The following is an 18,281-nucleotide window of genomic DNA, read 5'->3' as shown; positions in this document are numbered from 1 at the left end:
GCTCTGCCCCTCAGCAGGCCGCTGGGCCTGCTCTGTGGGTAGTCACAGTTCCGTCTACCTTGCCGGCGCAGGGGGAGGGGGCGGCTCTGCCTCTCAGCAGGCCGCTGCTCCTCTTCTGCAGGTGGGTCGCAGGCCCGCCTACCTTGCAGGAGTGATTGGAAGCTCTGCCCCTCCGCGGGCCACTGGGCCTTTTCTGTTGGTGGTCACAGTTCCGCCTACCTGGCAGGCGCGGGGGGTGGGGGGCGGCTCTGCCTCTCAGTAGGCCTCTGCTCCTCTTCTTCTGGTGGGTCGCAGTATGTTGGTAAAATTCTATGTGAGAGAAGAGTTTATTTCTTTGCATTGTTAGTTCATGATTTTTTTATGGAAAAGTATGATCAAATTTAAAATAAAAGCCCCATTAAAATGTTTGTCTTTTATTTTTTTTCCTCATGTTTTCTTCTTTTTCTTTTCAAGTCAGGCAGGGTCTTGCTAAATTGCCCAGGCTGGCCTTAGACTCAAAATCTTCCTACCTCAGCTTCCCTAGTAGCTGGGATTACAGGCATGTATCACCACATCTGGCAAAATTTTTGCCTTTTTTAAAATTTTTATTTTTTGTAGTTGAAGATGGATAAGAACGCCTTATTTTATTTGTTATTTGGTGCTAAGGACCGAATCCAGTGTCTCATGTGCTAGGCAAGTGCTCTGCCACTGAGCCACATCCCCAGCTCTAAATTTTTTGCCTTTTTGACAGTGAAAAATGACATTTATTCTTTGTTGATATATTAAGTATTGTTGGTCACTCACTGGATAAGTGAATAGCAACAAGTTATTTTCAGAATATATTTACTGGGTAAATCAACTTTGGAGAAGAAAGTAAACATCAGTATTTGGCTTTATCTTTTCTTGGCAAGATATTAGTTTTCCTCATAATTTCCCATTAAGGCTCCATAATTTGCCTCTAAGGCTGAAGGTTCAAATATGTGCTGTTATCCAGTGACAGCATGTTTAGTTGTGAAGCAAGGATGAGCCTGCAAGGCTGCCCCTACAAGGAAGACTTCTTGTGGCTCTTCAGCTGAGGAACAAAAGCTCTTTGTCCTGCTATCTTTTGGAATTGTTTTCTGTGTGACTTTAATTCCTGATGATGCCTGTGACTACAATGCAGGCTTTCTGCTTACATTCCTCTTTCCTTGGCTCTGAGACACTCTGCCTGTGTTGATGCTGCAGTGGGCTATTGCCCAGGAGCTATCTCTGATATCACATACTTAGCATCATGACTTGTCTGCCAGATGGGTCAGGAGACAGGAGCAGGCAAATAAAACTGCACAGGAGACAGACAACTGTTGTGAAGCAGCTGGGGGAGCCATGAAAGCAAACATCTGATGTGAAATGATCTTGCTTCAGTATAGTGGTTCTCAGCTGGGGGCACTTTTGTCCCCCAGGGGACATTTGACAATGTCTGAAGACATTTTTGAGTGTTACAATTGTGTGGGGAGTGCTACTAGCATCAGTGAGTAGAGGTCAGGGATGCCGGTAAACATCCCACAGTGCCCAGGACAGCCCCTAAGAATTATTTAGTCCAAATTGTCAGTAGTGCCAAAGTTGAGAAACCCTGATCTTCTGTGGTAAAGTCCTTAGTTATGGTTATCCCTTATATTGATTAAAGCTCTCCTTTTTATTAGAAAGTATAGAATTAACTGAAAATCTCCCTTCTGTTAACTTTTTTTTTCAATTCAAATTATGTTTCAGATTTTGATTTAAATTTTTTTTCTTACATTGTATAGCTCTGCTTGTTTGGAAAGAATTAATCTTGGCAACTTGTATCAGCTACACATTTCACTATAGCTAGGATTGCTAAGGACATTACAGTACTAAAACTAAGGAAATACTTGAAATTCTAAGGTGCTTTACTTTGCTTATTTTTGTCTTTATCCTGTCACCTGACACAATAGGTGCTTAGCAAATGAGCATTTTACTCCAAATTAGCAAATCCATTTTTAGAAAACTCTGATCACATTTCTGCTTGTATAGTTAACTCACTAAATATATAAAAGGCAAAAGGACCAATAAGAGTGACTTATTTTTTAAAAAACTTTAAAAATATTGAACATATTCAACTCATATATACTTTATTCTTTTACCTGCCTGTATACTGTTAAACTCATGTTTATAATGATGACATCAGTATGTTGAGATTCTGAGAATACATCAGCTGTTCAGTTTTAAACTTTTTTTTTTTTTTCTTGTGATATTGAGGATTGAACCTAAGGGTGTTCTGCCATTGTGCTATGTTCCCAGCCCTTTTTATTTTTTATTTTGAGACAGGGTCTTGCTAAATTGCCCAGATTGGACTTGAATTTGTAATCCTTCTGCCTCAGTCTCCTGAGTCACTGGGATTACAAACCACTGTGCCTGGCTTTTATTATGCCCTTTATAGTATCCTAGTTCTTTGAACATGTTGCACTTCAATGTAGAGTGTCTCAGTCTCTCTGGGTGACATCAAGCTCACACTCCTCAGAAGGTAATCTACAAGTGATTTAGGACAGGGCTCTAGAGAGGGTGGTGAGGAAACCCAGTACTGAGAGATGAGAGGTTACCCCGCTTTCCTACCTTTTGCTACCCTTTGACTCTAGCACTTACCTGAGAGTCCACAGTGAAAAGGCTGTTTCCAGAATACTCTGGGCTGACCAGATGTGAAGTGCAGAGTGGCTTAAAAGGCTAGCACCTATGTGTTAACTATGGCTTGTATTTATTATAATATTTTTCATAAAGTGTGGTCAGTTACACTGCACTGCTGTGTTGGCATTGTTCCAATTGTCCCACATCAGATGCTCCTCTTCCCTATGTACCTTTTTACCTCCAGTGACTTCTGGCTTCATCTTATTAGAAGCCTGGTGGCTCTGGTCTCAGAGAAACCATGGAATGAAATCTCTGCCTTTATTCAGAGGTATGGCTCCTTTCATTCTCAGTGTTCCTACTACTTTAATATTGCTTTCCTAGTCCATGGCTCTCCCATTTACCTGGTTTTATTTATACCTTTAGGATTGCTTTATTTGCTTGATTTACCATTGTTGATGGCTGTTCCTTAAATCTGTGAGCTGTGCTAATCTATTTACAGAAGCTCTTTCCCCTTGCCTCAACTTCCTTCCTCCCAGCCTTTCCTGTGTACACAGTAAGCTTTCCCAAAGATGACACGCAGTATCCAGGACCACAATTGCCTGGAGCTAGATAAGCCAGTAGTCAAGAGCTTTAGACACTGATCTCTGTGAGAGCACGATCACTGGCCATAGTTGGTGCTGTTTTCCTGTCCAAGAGGGCTTAAACCATGTGGTTTCCATTTGGTATTTATCTATGCATTGAAGTACACAGCTGAGTTTGGTACCACAGATTTTATTGTGTTGACCCTTGCAAAACACCATGTTTTGGTTGATCAAGACTGGTTATTTGGTGCCTGCATTGCTATAACCAGAGGGCCATGGAGACTAGGAAATTCTTATCGTCAACACTTGAATGTTCTAGTTGCTTTGAAGCACATTGCCTAATTAAATAATTTTATTATTAGTTTTGTTATATTGTTTTTGAAATACTTTTAATGATTGGGTTTTTTTGGTGGTGTAGGGTCTTGAACTCAGGGTTTCCTGCAGGGTTTAAGTGCTCTACCACTGAACTTGGACATCCCCAGCCCTTAATGGTTTAACTAATTTTCTGGGCAGGAACTATCTAAAGGAAAAGCCTTTGACAATTTTGTGTCTTGATTTTTGTTTTCTTACAGATGTAATTATATTGATTAAATCAGATAGTGTCCATCTGTACTGTAATCCTGTCAACTATCGGTATCTATTACCCTATGTGGCACATTGGAGAAATCTGCATTTCCACTGCATGACTGAAAATGAGGTGAGGAAAAAAGATCAAATGGGTACTTGTTTAAGGAAAGTGTTGGTCTGGAACAGGTGGCCCCTCAAAATAGTTTAAGTAGAGATTTTTATATTTCATTTTGAAGCTACTTTTTAGATAAATTATTTGCCTGAAGGTGACAAAAAGGGGCTGTTGGAATCAGGACCTAGTAGTAGGCTTGGAACCTATGTTCCTCTTCTGCTGCTTCTACACCAGCCTGAGACCACTGTCTTCTGGGACTAGTGCTTAGGGGACTACCCTAAATATGTGACATTTCTGTCTTTGGGTTTCCTGGTATCTGCTTCTGTTTCCCTTTGGGTCCTTTTCAAGAATTTGGCTGGAAATCAAATTGAGATTTGAGTTTTAAGATTTTATGAAAGTTGTGACCTGATATTGGTCAAGAACTCTTTGTATGTTGAAGATTTGGGGTGAAGGAGGATAAATTTTATGCCTTGCCTTAGATGTCCTCATCTATTTTGAGTTGATTTTTGTATATGATTTCAGTTGATTTTTGTGTATGATTTTTGTGTATGATTATAAAGGAATGACAAATTTTTCTGACCAGCAATTTCAATAGTTTGGCTTTGAAAACACCCTCTTGGGTGCAGTCTACTATAAATGTCTTGGGACAGCACTGATAAATATAGAAAAAAGGGGCTGGGGCTGTGGGTAGTGGTAGAGAGCTTGCCCCTCACGTGGGAGGCATTGGGTTACATCCTCAGCACCACATAAAAATAAATAAAGATATTTTTTAAAATTTAATTAAAAATGTAGAAAAATGTAGAACTTTTCATGGTGTCTCATCAGAGTCTGTTTGCCTTTTAATTTCCATCTTTAGTATGAAGATGAGGAAGCTGCAGAAGAATTTAAAATTTCCAGCTTTGTAGACATGGTTCGAGACTGTAGTAGAATTGGCATTCCTTACAGCTCCCAAGGTGAGTGACAGCACGCCATTTGAGAACCTTGCTTGAAGCAGGGTATGGTGGCGTACACCTATAATCTTAATAGCTCTGGTGGCTGAGGCAGGAGGATTGCAAGTTCAAAGCCAGCCTCAGCAAAAGCAAGGTGCTAAACAACTCAGTGAGACCCTGTCTGTAAATCAAAATATAAAATAGGGCTGAGGATGTGGCTCAATGCAATCCCTGGAACTCTCCCTGAAGCCTCTAAAAAAAGAACCTTGCTTGGAGAAAGGCCCACCTGAGTCTTGGATGAGGGTCTCTCCGGGTTCTTTGGGGCCAGAGGAATCCTGAAACCATGTATCACCCACATATGCTTTGAGACATTCTTTAGATTTCTTCCTGGAAGCCCTGCAACTACCCTAAAATTGAATGTATTGTAGAACAGATGTATGTGTTCTGGACCATCAATGGAGCCAACAATTCAAAATTCAGATATTGTCTTTGCAGAAAATCTTAGCTGACATTTTTATGGTATCTAAAGAGGTGACATTGTGATTGCAAAAAGCCCAAGTGAACCAAAATCAAATACTTGTAAAAGAGTAATTGCTTTGCAAAGAGACAAAATCCTCACCACTAGTCCATCAGATTTCTTTAAAACCTATATTTATGTGCCAACAGGTCATGTTTGGTTAGAAGGTGATAATTTACAGAATTCTACAGATTCCAGGTATTATGGACCTACTCCATATAGACTAATAAGAGGACGAATCTTCTTTAAGATCTGGCCTCTGAGTGATTTTGGATTTCTACAAGACAGCCCTAATGGCCACAGATTTTCTGATGATTAGCAAGCATTTATTCTTTTGACTTGATTATTGTTTCCTGTTCAAGTGAATTTATTACTGCAGTTGAAACCACGTACTTAACCGATAAACTATTTGCTGTTCAATTTTAGTTATTTGTTAAATGTAAAGAAAAGCAATCCATTCTGTAAACTCTTTTTCAAAATATTTGTGCAAAAATAAGTGTAACCCAAGATCAGTGTTTCATCTAAATTTTATGTTATATATAAAATATTTGCAGGGGGACTTGAATGACTATACCTCACTTGCAAATTTTTTGTCTTATATAAGTAAAGTGAAAATAATCTAAAAAAAAAAAAAAAAAGAACCTTGCTTGGATGGTGTGTGAATTGAATGTCCCTACTTCTCTTTCATTGAAGGCTTTCATTTGAGAAACCCCTTCATCCATTTTTACTAGGCAAAGGATCAAGTGAAATGAAATTGGGGATTTTCTATAAAAGCTTGTATTTTTAAAAAATATTTTTATTAGTTGTTGATGGACCTTTATTTTATTTATTTATATGCGGTGCTGAGAATCAAACCCAGTGTCTCACATATGCTAGACAGTTGCTCTACCACTGAGCCACAACCCCAGCCCCATAAGCTTGTATTCTTTTTTTTTTTTCTTTTTAAAATATTTATTTTTTAGTTTTAGGTGGACACATTATCTTTATTTTATTTTTATGTGGTGCTGAGGATTGAACCCAGTGCCTCGCACATGCCAAGAGAGCGCTCGACCACTTGAGCCACATCCCCAGTCCAAGCTTGTATTCTTAATTGTGAAATTTCCATTTGAACACAGGAAGCCACTTACGTTCAGATAGAAGAACTGATAGGCTATTTAGTACAATTGATATATAGTCTCTATTGCTTATTACATAGAGTTTAGATGTGGGGCCTCTTGGTAATAAGAAATAATAATTTGTACAGACATTTAAAAATATGCTTTCAGGCTCAAAAATGGATGTGGAGAATAGAGAGAAAACCCAACAAATTTAGCAATATTTATGTTCTAGGTAGGAAAAAGCTTTGCATGTTTAAGCTATTGTTAAAGGAAAATTTTTGATTTGGTAATTTGCCCTTGAGGAAGTTGATTGCTTAATTCTTAAGGGAAAGAGTCAATTTTGGGTCTGTTAATTATACCTACTAAATAATGCAATTCAAATATAATAGACTACTCATTTTTTACTTAATTACTTACTTAGGAAACCGATATCACTTGCTTATGCTTTTAATTTTCCTTGGCTTTTATTATGTATTTCTAGTTTCAATACCTAACTGTTTTATCTGTTTGAAATTTATTTTACCAGATGAGATCCTGGTGAACTTGTGAGAAATAATGCCTGTCCAGCCACATTAGATCAGGTTTAGACTTTTATATCTAGGATGCTATTTGATATGTGTTGTTGTATTTGATTCCTCTAGGTCACTTGCAGATATTTGATATGTTTGTGGTGGAAAAATGGCCAATTGTACAGGCGTTTGCACTGGAGGGCATTGGAGGGGATGGATTTTTTACCATGAAATATGAGGTATGTATGAAAGGTAATATGTTTGGGTTTTGTGTGCCACTGGACTATTTTTGTGAAGGACCCACAAAGTAAGTGTGCATTGTTATAACACATTGAAAACTGGCAGTTACCTCCCATATGCTAGACAGGTGCTCTACCACTGAGCCACAACCCCAGCCCCACAAGCTTGTATTCTTTTTTTCCTTCTTTTTAAAATATTTATTTTTGAGTTTTAGGTAGACACAGTATCTTTATTTTATTTTTATGTGGTGCTGAGGATCGAACCCAGTGCCTCGCGCATGCCAGGACATGGGGCAAATTAGAAGACTTGAAATGGAAAACAGTTGCTATTTGAAGCTAGTTCCAAACTGAGCTCTTACATCCTCTCTTCTTGAAGTTTCTCTTAGAACTTCTCTTTCTTTCCCCATTTTGAGTTAGGTGTTCTTCCTGTCTACCCCTATAGCACCCAAGACTGACTTCTCTTGCAGCATTTGTCCTGTTGTCACACTTGTCATACATACTCCACTCACCCACTCACTTCTGGTCTCTGACTGCAGGCTCCTTGAGTAGGTATACAGAGCCCTGTTTTTGTACCTCAGTCAGGTAATTTGACAACTGTTCAAAAACAATGAAAGGGACAATGCAGGGTTTTGTATAAATATAGTATTAGTAGAGGAAATAAAATGGTTAGCTTTTGTGTTAAGACAAAATCTTTTATTTCAGTATTCCTTGAATCTAGGAGATAATGAATAAATATTTGTCAAGTGAATTAATGAGTGAGTCTGGGAGATGGGATCATTCAGGGTAGAGAGTACGGAGGATGGCCTTGTAGTCAAGTAGCATGGACGGCAGGCATTCATATGCCTCCATAGGATCACCACTGACATGACCTGCCCCAGCACAGGAAACCGGGGATGGGGTGCATTGTCATGCTAGAAATGGGGACATTCTGTTAGGGAGGGAGTAAGTGGGACCTTTATTTTAATTTTTGCTGTACTGGGAATTGAACCCAGGTCCTCATGCATTTGAGGCAAGTGTTGTACTACCCGCAGCCCTAAGTGTGACCTTTAGAAACAAGGCACAGGGCTGATTCCTGGCTTTCCTTCTGAGAAGTACCAATATCCTCAGGACATGTGGAGGTTTGCCTGGTGGGAACACATCATATCCTCTAATATGAAGCAGCATGTACTAAAGGAGGGCTAGAGGGAAGAGGGATGCTATCACTTGGACTGTACCTTTCCTGCTCCCAAAGCACAGTATTCTCGTACTGACTATAAATAGCAGAGCATTAACAAAGCTGCAAGAGCTGCCACTGTTAGGAAGTAATACTCTAATTCAGATGAGAAGGAGATTGAAGGGAGACAGGCCCTGTGGGGCATAGAGGAAGCTAAACAGTTTTAAAATAATAGATTATATTTTTTTGTAATTAATTGTATGAACTAAGCACTTACAGAGTACCTATTCTTTTTTTTTTTTTTTTTGGTGGGGTTCTTTTTTTTTTTGTCTTTTTTTTTGGAACTGGGGGTTGAACCCAGGGCTTTGCGAATGCAAGGCAGATGTTTTGCCACTTAGCTACAATCCCAGCCTATTACAGAGTACCTTTTCTATGCCAGCACTTCATGTTAAAAAAAAAACCCTCCAAGCTAGGTACTACTTTATGTCTCTCTTTTATAGAAAGGTTAGATGAATTTCCCAAAGTCACAGTGAGTGGCAGGGCTGGGGCAAGGTGGTCTGCCTTCTGAGGCTATGCCCCTGACCCTAGGTTATAGCTTGATGGTATACTAGAAGGCTGTACCGTTGATGTAACCCAAGTGAGACGGGCTTTTGGCCTTAACGTACTGCACATCATGAAGTCATGTTTGCAGGAACAAAAAACAAAAAACAAAAACCTCTTCTCAAAATTTTTGAGAGATAATGTAGATCTATACTAGAGAGAGGCCATGAGAAGGAAAATATATGCATCATATTTACTACAAGGTCTCTCTCCAGGTTCCTTTCTCTAGCTCCTGCCCTTGTATGTAACTGCTAATTTTTATTCTCCCAGCTGTTCTTTTTTTGTCTCCATCTCATTTACCCCAACTAGTTATTTTTTTAAATTTTTTTTTAGTTGTAGATAAACACAGTATCTTTATTTATTTATTTTTAGTAGTGCTGAGGATTGAACCCAGGGCCTCACACATGCGAAGCAAGTGCTGTACCCTGAGCCACAATCCCAGTCCCCCCATCTAGTTATTTTCTTTACCCTACCCTTCCCAGTCCTTTATGGTGAGGAGTAGTTTGGTCTACAGATTGGCACTGCCAGTGTCCTCTCTATTCCACTTTGATGACCTGATGACTGCCCAAGCCAAAAAGACTCTTGCCTTTATTTATTTGTTTGTTTGTTTATTTATTTATTTTTGGGTGCCTAGAATTGAATCCAAGGTGCTTAACCACTGAGCCACATCCCCAGCCCTTTTTAAAATATTTTATTTAGAGGCAGGGTCTCACACAGTTGCTTAGGGCTTCACTAAGATGCTGAACTTGAACTTGTGATCCTTCTGCCTTAGCTCCTGAGCTGCTGCACCACAACTCCCGGCTAACTCTTGACTCTATGAAAGATAAGAAAAAGAGAACTATAGATATTTATAACTTAATTTTTAAAAATTCTCTTTTATTGTATGGCCATACTTAAAGTCATTTGCTGGGTGTGGTGGTGTACTCCTGTGATCCCAGCGGCTCAGGAGGCTGAGCCAGGAGGATTGCAAGTTCAAGGCCAGCCTCAGCAACTTAGCAAGGCCCTAAGCAACTTAGTGAAACCCTGTCTCAAAATTAAAAAACAAAAATTTAAAAAGGACTGGAGATATAACTCAGTGACTCAGTGATTAAGCCCCTCTGGGTTCAGTTCCAGTACAAAAAAAAAAATCATGCACCCATAGTGTGTTTTGTCTCTGATGTCATAGAAGCCAGCATGAAAAAGGAAGCCAGACCCAGCCATAGTTTTTGCTTGGCATTTAGACTCATTACACTGGGTCATGGATATGGAGAACTATTTTTTCCTGGAAGCAGTAAGGGAAAGTTCCTCTGCTCAGGTTTTCCTGCCTCTGCTTTCTTCTTACCCCCTCCAGCTTCTGGAACTGTGAACTGCTAATGTTAATTTATAACAACCAGCTCCCTAAGGGGAAGATCCTAAGAGAAAGCTTCTGAAAAACAAGGCTACCATGAACATTCTTTTACTTATTTGTGGACAAACGTAAGCTCTTCATATTGAGAGGTGGAATAAGACTTATGAAAAGATTCAATGAAAGAGACCATAGCATACTAAATGTAAAGATAAATAACGTGCTTTTTAAAAATATTTTTTTCTATTAAAACAAAAGTGAAAAAAACCCCTCCCTTTTGTACTTTTTAAGAATGAAGTTTGTAAAAAAAGAAATGAGATATAGCAGGTGAGTAGAGTTAAAAGGGAGGTGAATGACTATAAGGAAAGATTGTAAAAAATCCATAACTCATTAGTAGAATTAAAATTTACATTAAAAAGAGATATCAGATTCAGTCCCCTCAAGAAAACTAATTAGTTGACATACTTGAAAAACTTTTTCAGAGTATGGTAGAAGGGGCTTAAACAGATTAGATTAGTGAAGAAGATGATAAAAGGACAGAGAATGAAAATTGGTGATATTAAAAATGAAGGAATTAGTTGAAGATTGTTATATAACAACCTGTATCGCCCTCTGCCATTCCCCCTGCCCCCTGAGTGACATGCAATCAGGTATTTGCCAAGTGTTATCTTCACCTTAGCAAAAACAAATAATAGAGGAAGTAAATCCACCTCCTCCCCACCAAAAAAAAAAAAAATAGGTATAACAGTGGTTTTCAAGAAACTAGACATCGGGCAATGAAGAATAATGATTTCCTGAGAGGTGGAAATTAGCAAGGTGAACCCCATGATTGCTTCAGCTTACAACTTTGAGAAAATTCCTAGACTATGGCCCAAGGAGGTAGACTCAGGTAGATCCCAGTGTACTCCTTGAGTCAGAAGATGTGGTTAGGACCTCCAGAATACCAAGACAGCCAGAATGCTAAAGAGGAAAGAACCACCAGAGAGAGAGAGCCAGTTCCTGAGATCTGCAGAGAGTCCCATACCTGAAGTATTCAGTGGAATATATTGATCATTGTACTTGTGTGTGAGGTAACTGCCAAGGCCTAGGAAAAAGAGCCATCTTAAATGGTTCAAGAAAAGTGCCTGATTTGTGCTCAGGGTTGGGAATAGTGCCCCTTCCTGCCAGTTAGACTGGAAAAAACATAATTGAGAGGCGGAGTACTCAGTACGGTTGGAGAATAATCATCCCTAGACTGAGCACTGCTGTACACCCTCATAATAATTCATAAAAAATAAGACCTAAAAGGATCAACTTCACTGCATCCCAGAACAAAGCACAAGAATGTTTATAGGAATACAAACAAGATAAAATTCACAGTACCTGGCACCCAAGATTATCAGGTTTGAAAGAAGTAGGGAAAACATGATTGATAATGAGGTAGTCAGTCGTCATAATTTACCTTGAATTCGGCAGGGATTATAAATAAGTGATAGAGTGCTTGTCTAATATGATAGGCTGTGGGTTTAATCCCTAGCAATAAAACAAATAAATAAAATAAAATTCACTTAGAATTGACAGAAATATTAGAATTAATAGATAAGGACATTAAAGCAGTTATTATAACTATATTCTATATTCAAGGAACTGTAGGAAAGATATAGAAGATACAAAAAAGACCAGACCCAAATAAAACTTTTAGAGATGAAAACTGTAGTAGCTAACCTAAAAAATACATTAGCTGAGATTGGCTATTGTAGAAAAAAGGATTAATGAATTTGAAGCCATAGTAGTACAAACTATTCAAGGTGAAACACAGAGATCTTAAAGAATTAAAAAAAAAAAAAAAAAAAAGGAGTACAGTCATGAGAACAGAATAAAGATTTGAAAAAAAAAGTTTGTTTCCCACTTAATCCCTTTTAGAAAGTTATTGAATGTTCTGTGTCAGTAAACAAGGAGGTTAACCAAGAAAAAGGAGAAAAGTAAGTCATGGGACTAAATCTGTCATCTGAGAGCTTCAGGATAATAGCAAAGAGAAGACTCAAAGTGAATGTTGTAGCGGTGCAAGCTTGCACAGCAGCTGGGCCAGAGTGAAACAAGGGAAGAAAGAGAATGGAGTATTTTAGTTTAAGTCAGTTGTTCTCGGTTGGGGATGATTTTGCCCTCTCCTGCTCTTAAACATTTGACAGTATTGGAAATATTTTTGGTTTGGCTTTGAGGTGAAGGGAGGTGCTATTAGCAACCAGTGAATAGAGGCCACAAAGGCTTCTCAGCATCCTATATTACATAGGGGAGACCCCACACAGCAAAGAAATACCAGGTCCTAAATGACAATAGTATCATTGTTGAGAAATCTTTTAATAAACAAATTGGGTTGAGCAGTTAGAAAGTTTAGGATTAATTTCTAAAAATCATGCAAATGAAAAAAAAAATGAAGCTATGGGCTAGACAATGTGGCACACATCTACAATACCAGCTTTTTGGGAAAGATAAGGTGGGAGGATCACAAATTTGAGCACAGCCTGGGTAACATAGAGAGACTGTCTCAAAAGAAAAAAACATCTGTTAGTACTTCTAAGAAAATTAAAATAAGAGAAAAATAAAAATAAGAAAGCAAAAAGAAGTGTAGTTTGACCACAGGAATGGGAAGTCATACTCCATGTACATATAATATGTCAAAATACATTCTACCATCATGTATATCTAAAAGCAACAAATTTTAAAAATTACATTAAAAAAGAAATGCATCTGCATTTAGCCTTCAATAAATAATATTTATAAGGTTTTTAGTGTCATAAGATAATTAGTGATGTAAACAAAAAAGTAGTATCATGATAGAAAGTAATGTTATGGTAAGTGTGTGTAGAGAAAAAGTGTGGGAATGGGTTGAGCATAGGAGAGCTGCATCTTTGCCATAAGTTAATATTTAATTTCTGGATTGATAAGAAGTAGTGATAGGGTTAGGGTTGTGGCTCAGTGGTAGAGCACTTGCCTAGCACGTGGGAGGCACTGGGTTCAATCCTCAGCACCACATAAAAATTTAAAAATATAAATAAAGGTATATAAAAAAAGTTTAGTTAAAAAGAAAGAAGAAGCAGTGATAGAAACATACATCAAAATGTGGAAGTACATAACAAACATTATCATGCCCACCCACAAGAATGGGGTCCTAATTAGGATAAGATATATTCCATGCTGGTATAATTTTATCAAAATGGAATTTACTGTCATGTAAACTAAGAAGAACCAATAAAAAATAAATAAATTTTTAAAAGAAAATGTTAAAAGCTCTAAATGGTCACTTCTGAGAAGTGAAACTAGTAGAGGTTTATAAAAGGTCAGACTAGGGGATTAGAATTTTTTTATTGCAAGCTTTTATACTATTAGATATTTTATACCATGGACACATTATTTTGATTAAAATTTTATTTTAAACAAAGGCAAAAAACACAATGGACATGTCTGCATGTGCATAGATTAAATATATACATATTTGTATATACGTATGTACGTATATATGTATACACACACATTGAACATAATCAAAGAATATTCCAGAGATTCTGGAAAAAAAAAACAGTTTTCTTGAATGAGAAAGCATTTTTAAAAATGTATAGGTTCTAATTTAATTGACTGAAATTTTTGATTTATTATTGTAATCACACTGGGTTCATACCAAGGTAGTAATTTTTTTTTTTTTTTTTTTGGTACTAGGATTGAACCCAGGTGCTCTCTACCATTGAGCTACAGCCCCAGTCTTTGTGTGTGTGTGAGTGTATGTGGGGGGGTGTACCGGGGATTGAACTCGGGAGCACTCCACTAATGAGCCACATCTCCAACCCCATTTTGTATTTTATTTAGAGACAGGGTCTCACTGAGTTGCTAAGTGCCTCACTTTTGCTGAGACTGGCTTTGAACTTGTGATCCTCCTATCTCAGCCACCTGAGCTGCTGGGACTACAGATCTGTGCCATCGCGCCAATCCCAGTTCTTTTTATTTATTTTTAATTTTTATTTTGAGACAGATTCCAAGGTGCTAAGGGTCTTGCAGAATTGCTAAAGCTGGCCTTGAACTTGCAATCCTCCTGCATCCTCCCAAGTTTCTGGAATTTTAATTGCTCATTCTAGCACCAAGATATTAATTTTGGAGCTTCAGAAAATAACTTTGATTGTTCTAATGAATTGAATTAATTATTTTAATGTCTTTGCCTTTTGTTGCAGTTGCAGGATGTGAGTTTGAATCTCTGGAATGTCTACAGCAAGATGGATCCTGTGTCTCTGGAGAATTTGCTATCAGAAGTAAGGAGCCAAATAATGTTTAATTTATGAATATTTGTCAGCTCAACTATCCACTAAAAATATTTAACTTGAAGAAATGCTTTAATCAAAGAATAATTTCTTCCTAGAGTATTATCTTGAACTTGTTGGGGGTAGAAGGGAGTCTGGAAAAATAAATAGTACCTTTTCTATTCTGAGGAAGCCTTGCCTCAGGCAAAGCCAAGACCTCTTACCTGGTCCAGGATTTAAGTTTTCCTTGAAGACATTCTTTCTGTTTGGCTGCACTTTAGTAAAATAATGCAGATGGTATATTTTTTGGTAGCATGAAAAGATACAAAGACGGGATGTGGCTTAAAGGAATCAAGGACTAGAGCAGAGGCAGCAAGCTTGTTCTTAGAGGCTAGCTGGTAATATTTTTATGTTACATATCTCTGTTGCAGCTGTTTAGCAATGCCATTGTAGCTTGAAAGCAGCACCAGACAATGCTTAAACAAATGGGTGTGTCTGTTCCAAAGAAACCTTGTTTACAAAAATATGTGGCCTTCCTGTAGGCTGTAATTGCCATCTCCTCAGACATTAATTGTTTATGTAAACTTCCAAAACAATTTTTCAGGGTGGGAGGAGCAATTTGCAATGAGAACTAACCCTATAGGAATAAGTAAACAACCCTATAGGAATGGTTGAGCAGTCAGTGTGTGTGTGTCTCAGTGGATATGGGTGGGTACTCATTGTCATGGACTTGAGTATTTAGTATGTTTGGCTTTTAAAAAAATTGGTCAGGGTTTACTGCTAAATATCTGTGAGATGTCACTTTAATTTTGTACTGCTCAGTTAGAATAGGGTAGAACAGAATGTGTTTACTGTTATTTTAGATAACTAGCAGTAATTTTTAAAGAGTACCTGAGACCAATGCATTGGGAGGGTGCATGAAGGAAATTAGAAAATCTCTATTTTATAATATAAAATATTCCAGGATCATGAAGTATATTTTTCTCTGCCTCAAACTTGGAACTAGCTATTTCTTTAAGGGGCTACTTATTTTTTCTTACTTTATTGTTTAGAATAATATTTAGAGACCATGAGCTGGGCACTGGATATGGTTCATGCTACTGTGGGGATCATGGTTGTACTCCTTTGAGTAGGCAGAGTGAGAAAATAAAAAAAGATAAGAAGGAAAGGAAAAGACACAATTTCAAAAATTGTATTTCCATAGAATAGCAGAAAATTTGAATTTATATATCGAAAAAGGTATACCATCACTCAGAGAAAATTGCCCTAGAATGATTAACACTGAGACATATTTTAGTAAAATTTGTAGACTTCTCCCAAAAAACTCAACAATAAAATGCTTTGGTAGCCAGGCACAGATAAAGGGGAAATTCAAGCTGGCCTTGGATTTCTCCACAGCAAATAAAAAGTAAGGTAATACCTATAATAAAGTCCTCAAGGAAAAAGTAATTCCCAAATTTTATATCATGTTTCACGTATAAAGGCAGAAAACCTTTTGAATGTATAAGTACTGAGACATATGGTTCTCGAGAGCTTCTGAAGAAACCAAATTTGAGTACAAATTTCATCCAACCAAGCTATAACTGGAAAAAATACAGCAAAAGGACTGGCAATGAGCATAGATAGATCTTTAATTATAGACTAAAACTGAAGCATTTTTGAGCATTATGATGGTTCAATGCAATGTAAATGTATTAACCTTTCTTATATGAATGATATAACTAAAAAAATGATGGTAGAAGGAAGAAGAGGTTGCATGTTTAATCTTTAATACCTAGAAAGTAGAATATCAAAAAATGCCATTTAGAACCCACCTAAAATCAAGTAATAAAGACAAGAACATTATTTAACAGAGAATAAAATTGGATGGGTAAAGGAGAGAGGTAGGAAAAGAAATATGCTAATGTAAAGAGGAAAACAAATTAAAGTGTTTAACCTACTCTCAATCGCCACCCCACACAACACCTCTTAGGCCAGGTGTGTGGAGGTATTTTTAATATATATGACAGGTGGCATGCCCACTGTACAGGTGAATTTCTTCATATTTTTTTTAATATTTATTTTTTTTAGTTGTAGTTGGACCCAATACCTTTATTTTATTTATTTATATGTGGTGCTGAGGATTGAACCCAGGGCCTCTCGCGAACTCTACTGCTGAAGTACAACCCCAGCCCACCTTCATATATTTTTATGAGTGCATTCTTTTACTTTGCAGCCACAATCACTGTTTTGATCCTCATCTGAAGATTGGAGTTAAGGGAAGTGACTAGCTTCCCCACCCATTTCCTTCATTATCACATTTTGTAAAGTCCTTCTTATCTCACTGCAAGCTTTCCTAGGTAATGAATAGTTTTTATACCAACAAAGAATATAGATAAACAGTCAGTGGAGAAGATGCTTAGGGTGAGGCATGTGGGAGTGGGAGCAGAACTTCCTTATCCTTTCCAGAAACCTTTACATTTATCAGCTTTCTAGAACTTGTCCAAACCCTTTCCTTTAGGTTTTTATGGAAGTTTTGTTAAGTAGTCATGATTGATTTTATCTTTGGCCATTGGTGATTAGCTTAAGCTATAGTCCCTCTTTCTTTCCCCAAGGTTGCAGGGTAGGGCTGAAAGTTCTGCTTATCATGCCTTGGTCTTTGCCCTTTTAAAAGCTATCTAGGGTGCCTGGCCTCCAGTTATCTCATTAGCATATAAAAGACAGTTATCACTTTGGCAATTCCAAGGGCTTTAGGAAACTGGGAGGAAAACCAGATATATAATTCACAATAGCATAACTAATTTTATTTGGATATGATCAGAGATTAATAGATAGTAAGGAAATTGAGCATTAAGACTTACATTAATTACCAGGTATACAGTAGAACTGAGAAGTAATAATTTTTTAAAAACAACTTATTAAATTTTAAATGTTGTTAATGAAAAGTGAAGATAAAACTGAAATTGGAGGGGCTGGGGATGTGGCTCAAGCGGCAGCGCGCTCGCCTGGCATGCGTGCGGCCCGGGTTTGATCCTCAGCACCACATACAAACAAAGATGTTGTGTCCGCCGAAAACTAAAAAATGAAATTAAAAAAAAAAAACTGAAATTGAAAAATATTCAGAAAGTAAAATCATGAAAACACTCTTATCAAAGTACATGAAATATAGCTAAAGCAAGAATTAGAAGAAATTTTTAAATGAAAATAAATTAAGCAGTAAGTGAATACTTAGGGGGAGAAAAATATGGAAAGAAGTAACTAAAAGGAAAGAAGAAACTATTGAATTAGAAAACAGGAAAATAGTAGAACTCATAATTAAGCTCAAAGCTGATACTTTGAAATTGAGAATAATAATATGTATAAAACTATTAGCTTGTAAGGGTCCCGAGATCCTCAGGATCATTAAGCTGCTTCCTTTGTTCTGAAGTTCCTAAAGTAGTATTAAGTTTTATCATGTATATCCAAAATCAAGCCTTAAAAATTTCCAAGACTGTTGCTAATTAATGTCATTTCAATAAGCCAGACCAACGTTTTAATTTAGCACCCTTTTTTTTTTCCTGAATCTTACACACTGAGGGGAACAGATATCATATCATAATTTATTATCTTTGCCCAAGTTAATACACTGGAATACCTAGTGAAATTTTCTCAGGCTACCCAGTTCAAATTTGAAACTTTCTAATTTTTTTTACCCTAAGTATTTAAGTTTTCTAGCATGAACTATCTGAAATCAAACTAAACAATTGCTTAAACCCAACTTTTAACTGCAAGATAGTGCAATGCTTTAGAAACCCATTCAGATACCAGATTGTTA

At 37.3% G+C, this 18,281-nt stretch overlaps 1 protein-coding gene across 3 annotated transcripts in view; it reads left to right on the top strand.

The window, feature by feature from the left end:
- Dnaaf9 (dynein axonemal assembly factor 9) overlaps nucleotides 1–18,281 on the top strand; it is a 120,777-nt gene that overhangs the window by 4,238 nt on the left and 98,258 nt on the right. For all 3 annotated transcript variants that reach the window (XM_015482476.2, XM_048811237.1, XM_048811238.1), the window contains 4 exons: nucleotides 3,749–3,873; nucleotides 4,712–4,808; nucleotides 7,040–7,146; nucleotides 14,423–14,500. In XM_015482476.2, the coding sequence (XP_015337962.1) occupies nucleotides 3,859–3,873; nucleotides 4,712–4,808; nucleotides 7,040–7,146; nucleotides 14,423–14,500 (297 nt within the window). In that variant the 5' untranslated portion in view covers nucleotides 3,749–3,858. The remainder of the gene's footprint in view (nucleotides 1–3,748; nucleotides 3,874–4,711; nucleotides 4,809–7,039; nucleotides 7,147–14,422; nucleotides 14,501–18,281) is intronic.

This window comes from Marmota marmota, unplaced genomic scaffold (assembly GCF_001458135.2).
Source record: "Marmota marmota marmota unplaced genomic scaffold, marMar, whole genome shotgun sequence".
Taxonomy (NCBI): Eukaryota; Metazoa; Chordata; class Mammalia; order Rodentia; family Sciuridae; genus Marmota; species Marmota marmota.
Note: the sequence above shows the minus strand (reverse complement) of the source record. Positions and strands in the feature narration are given on the sequence as shown.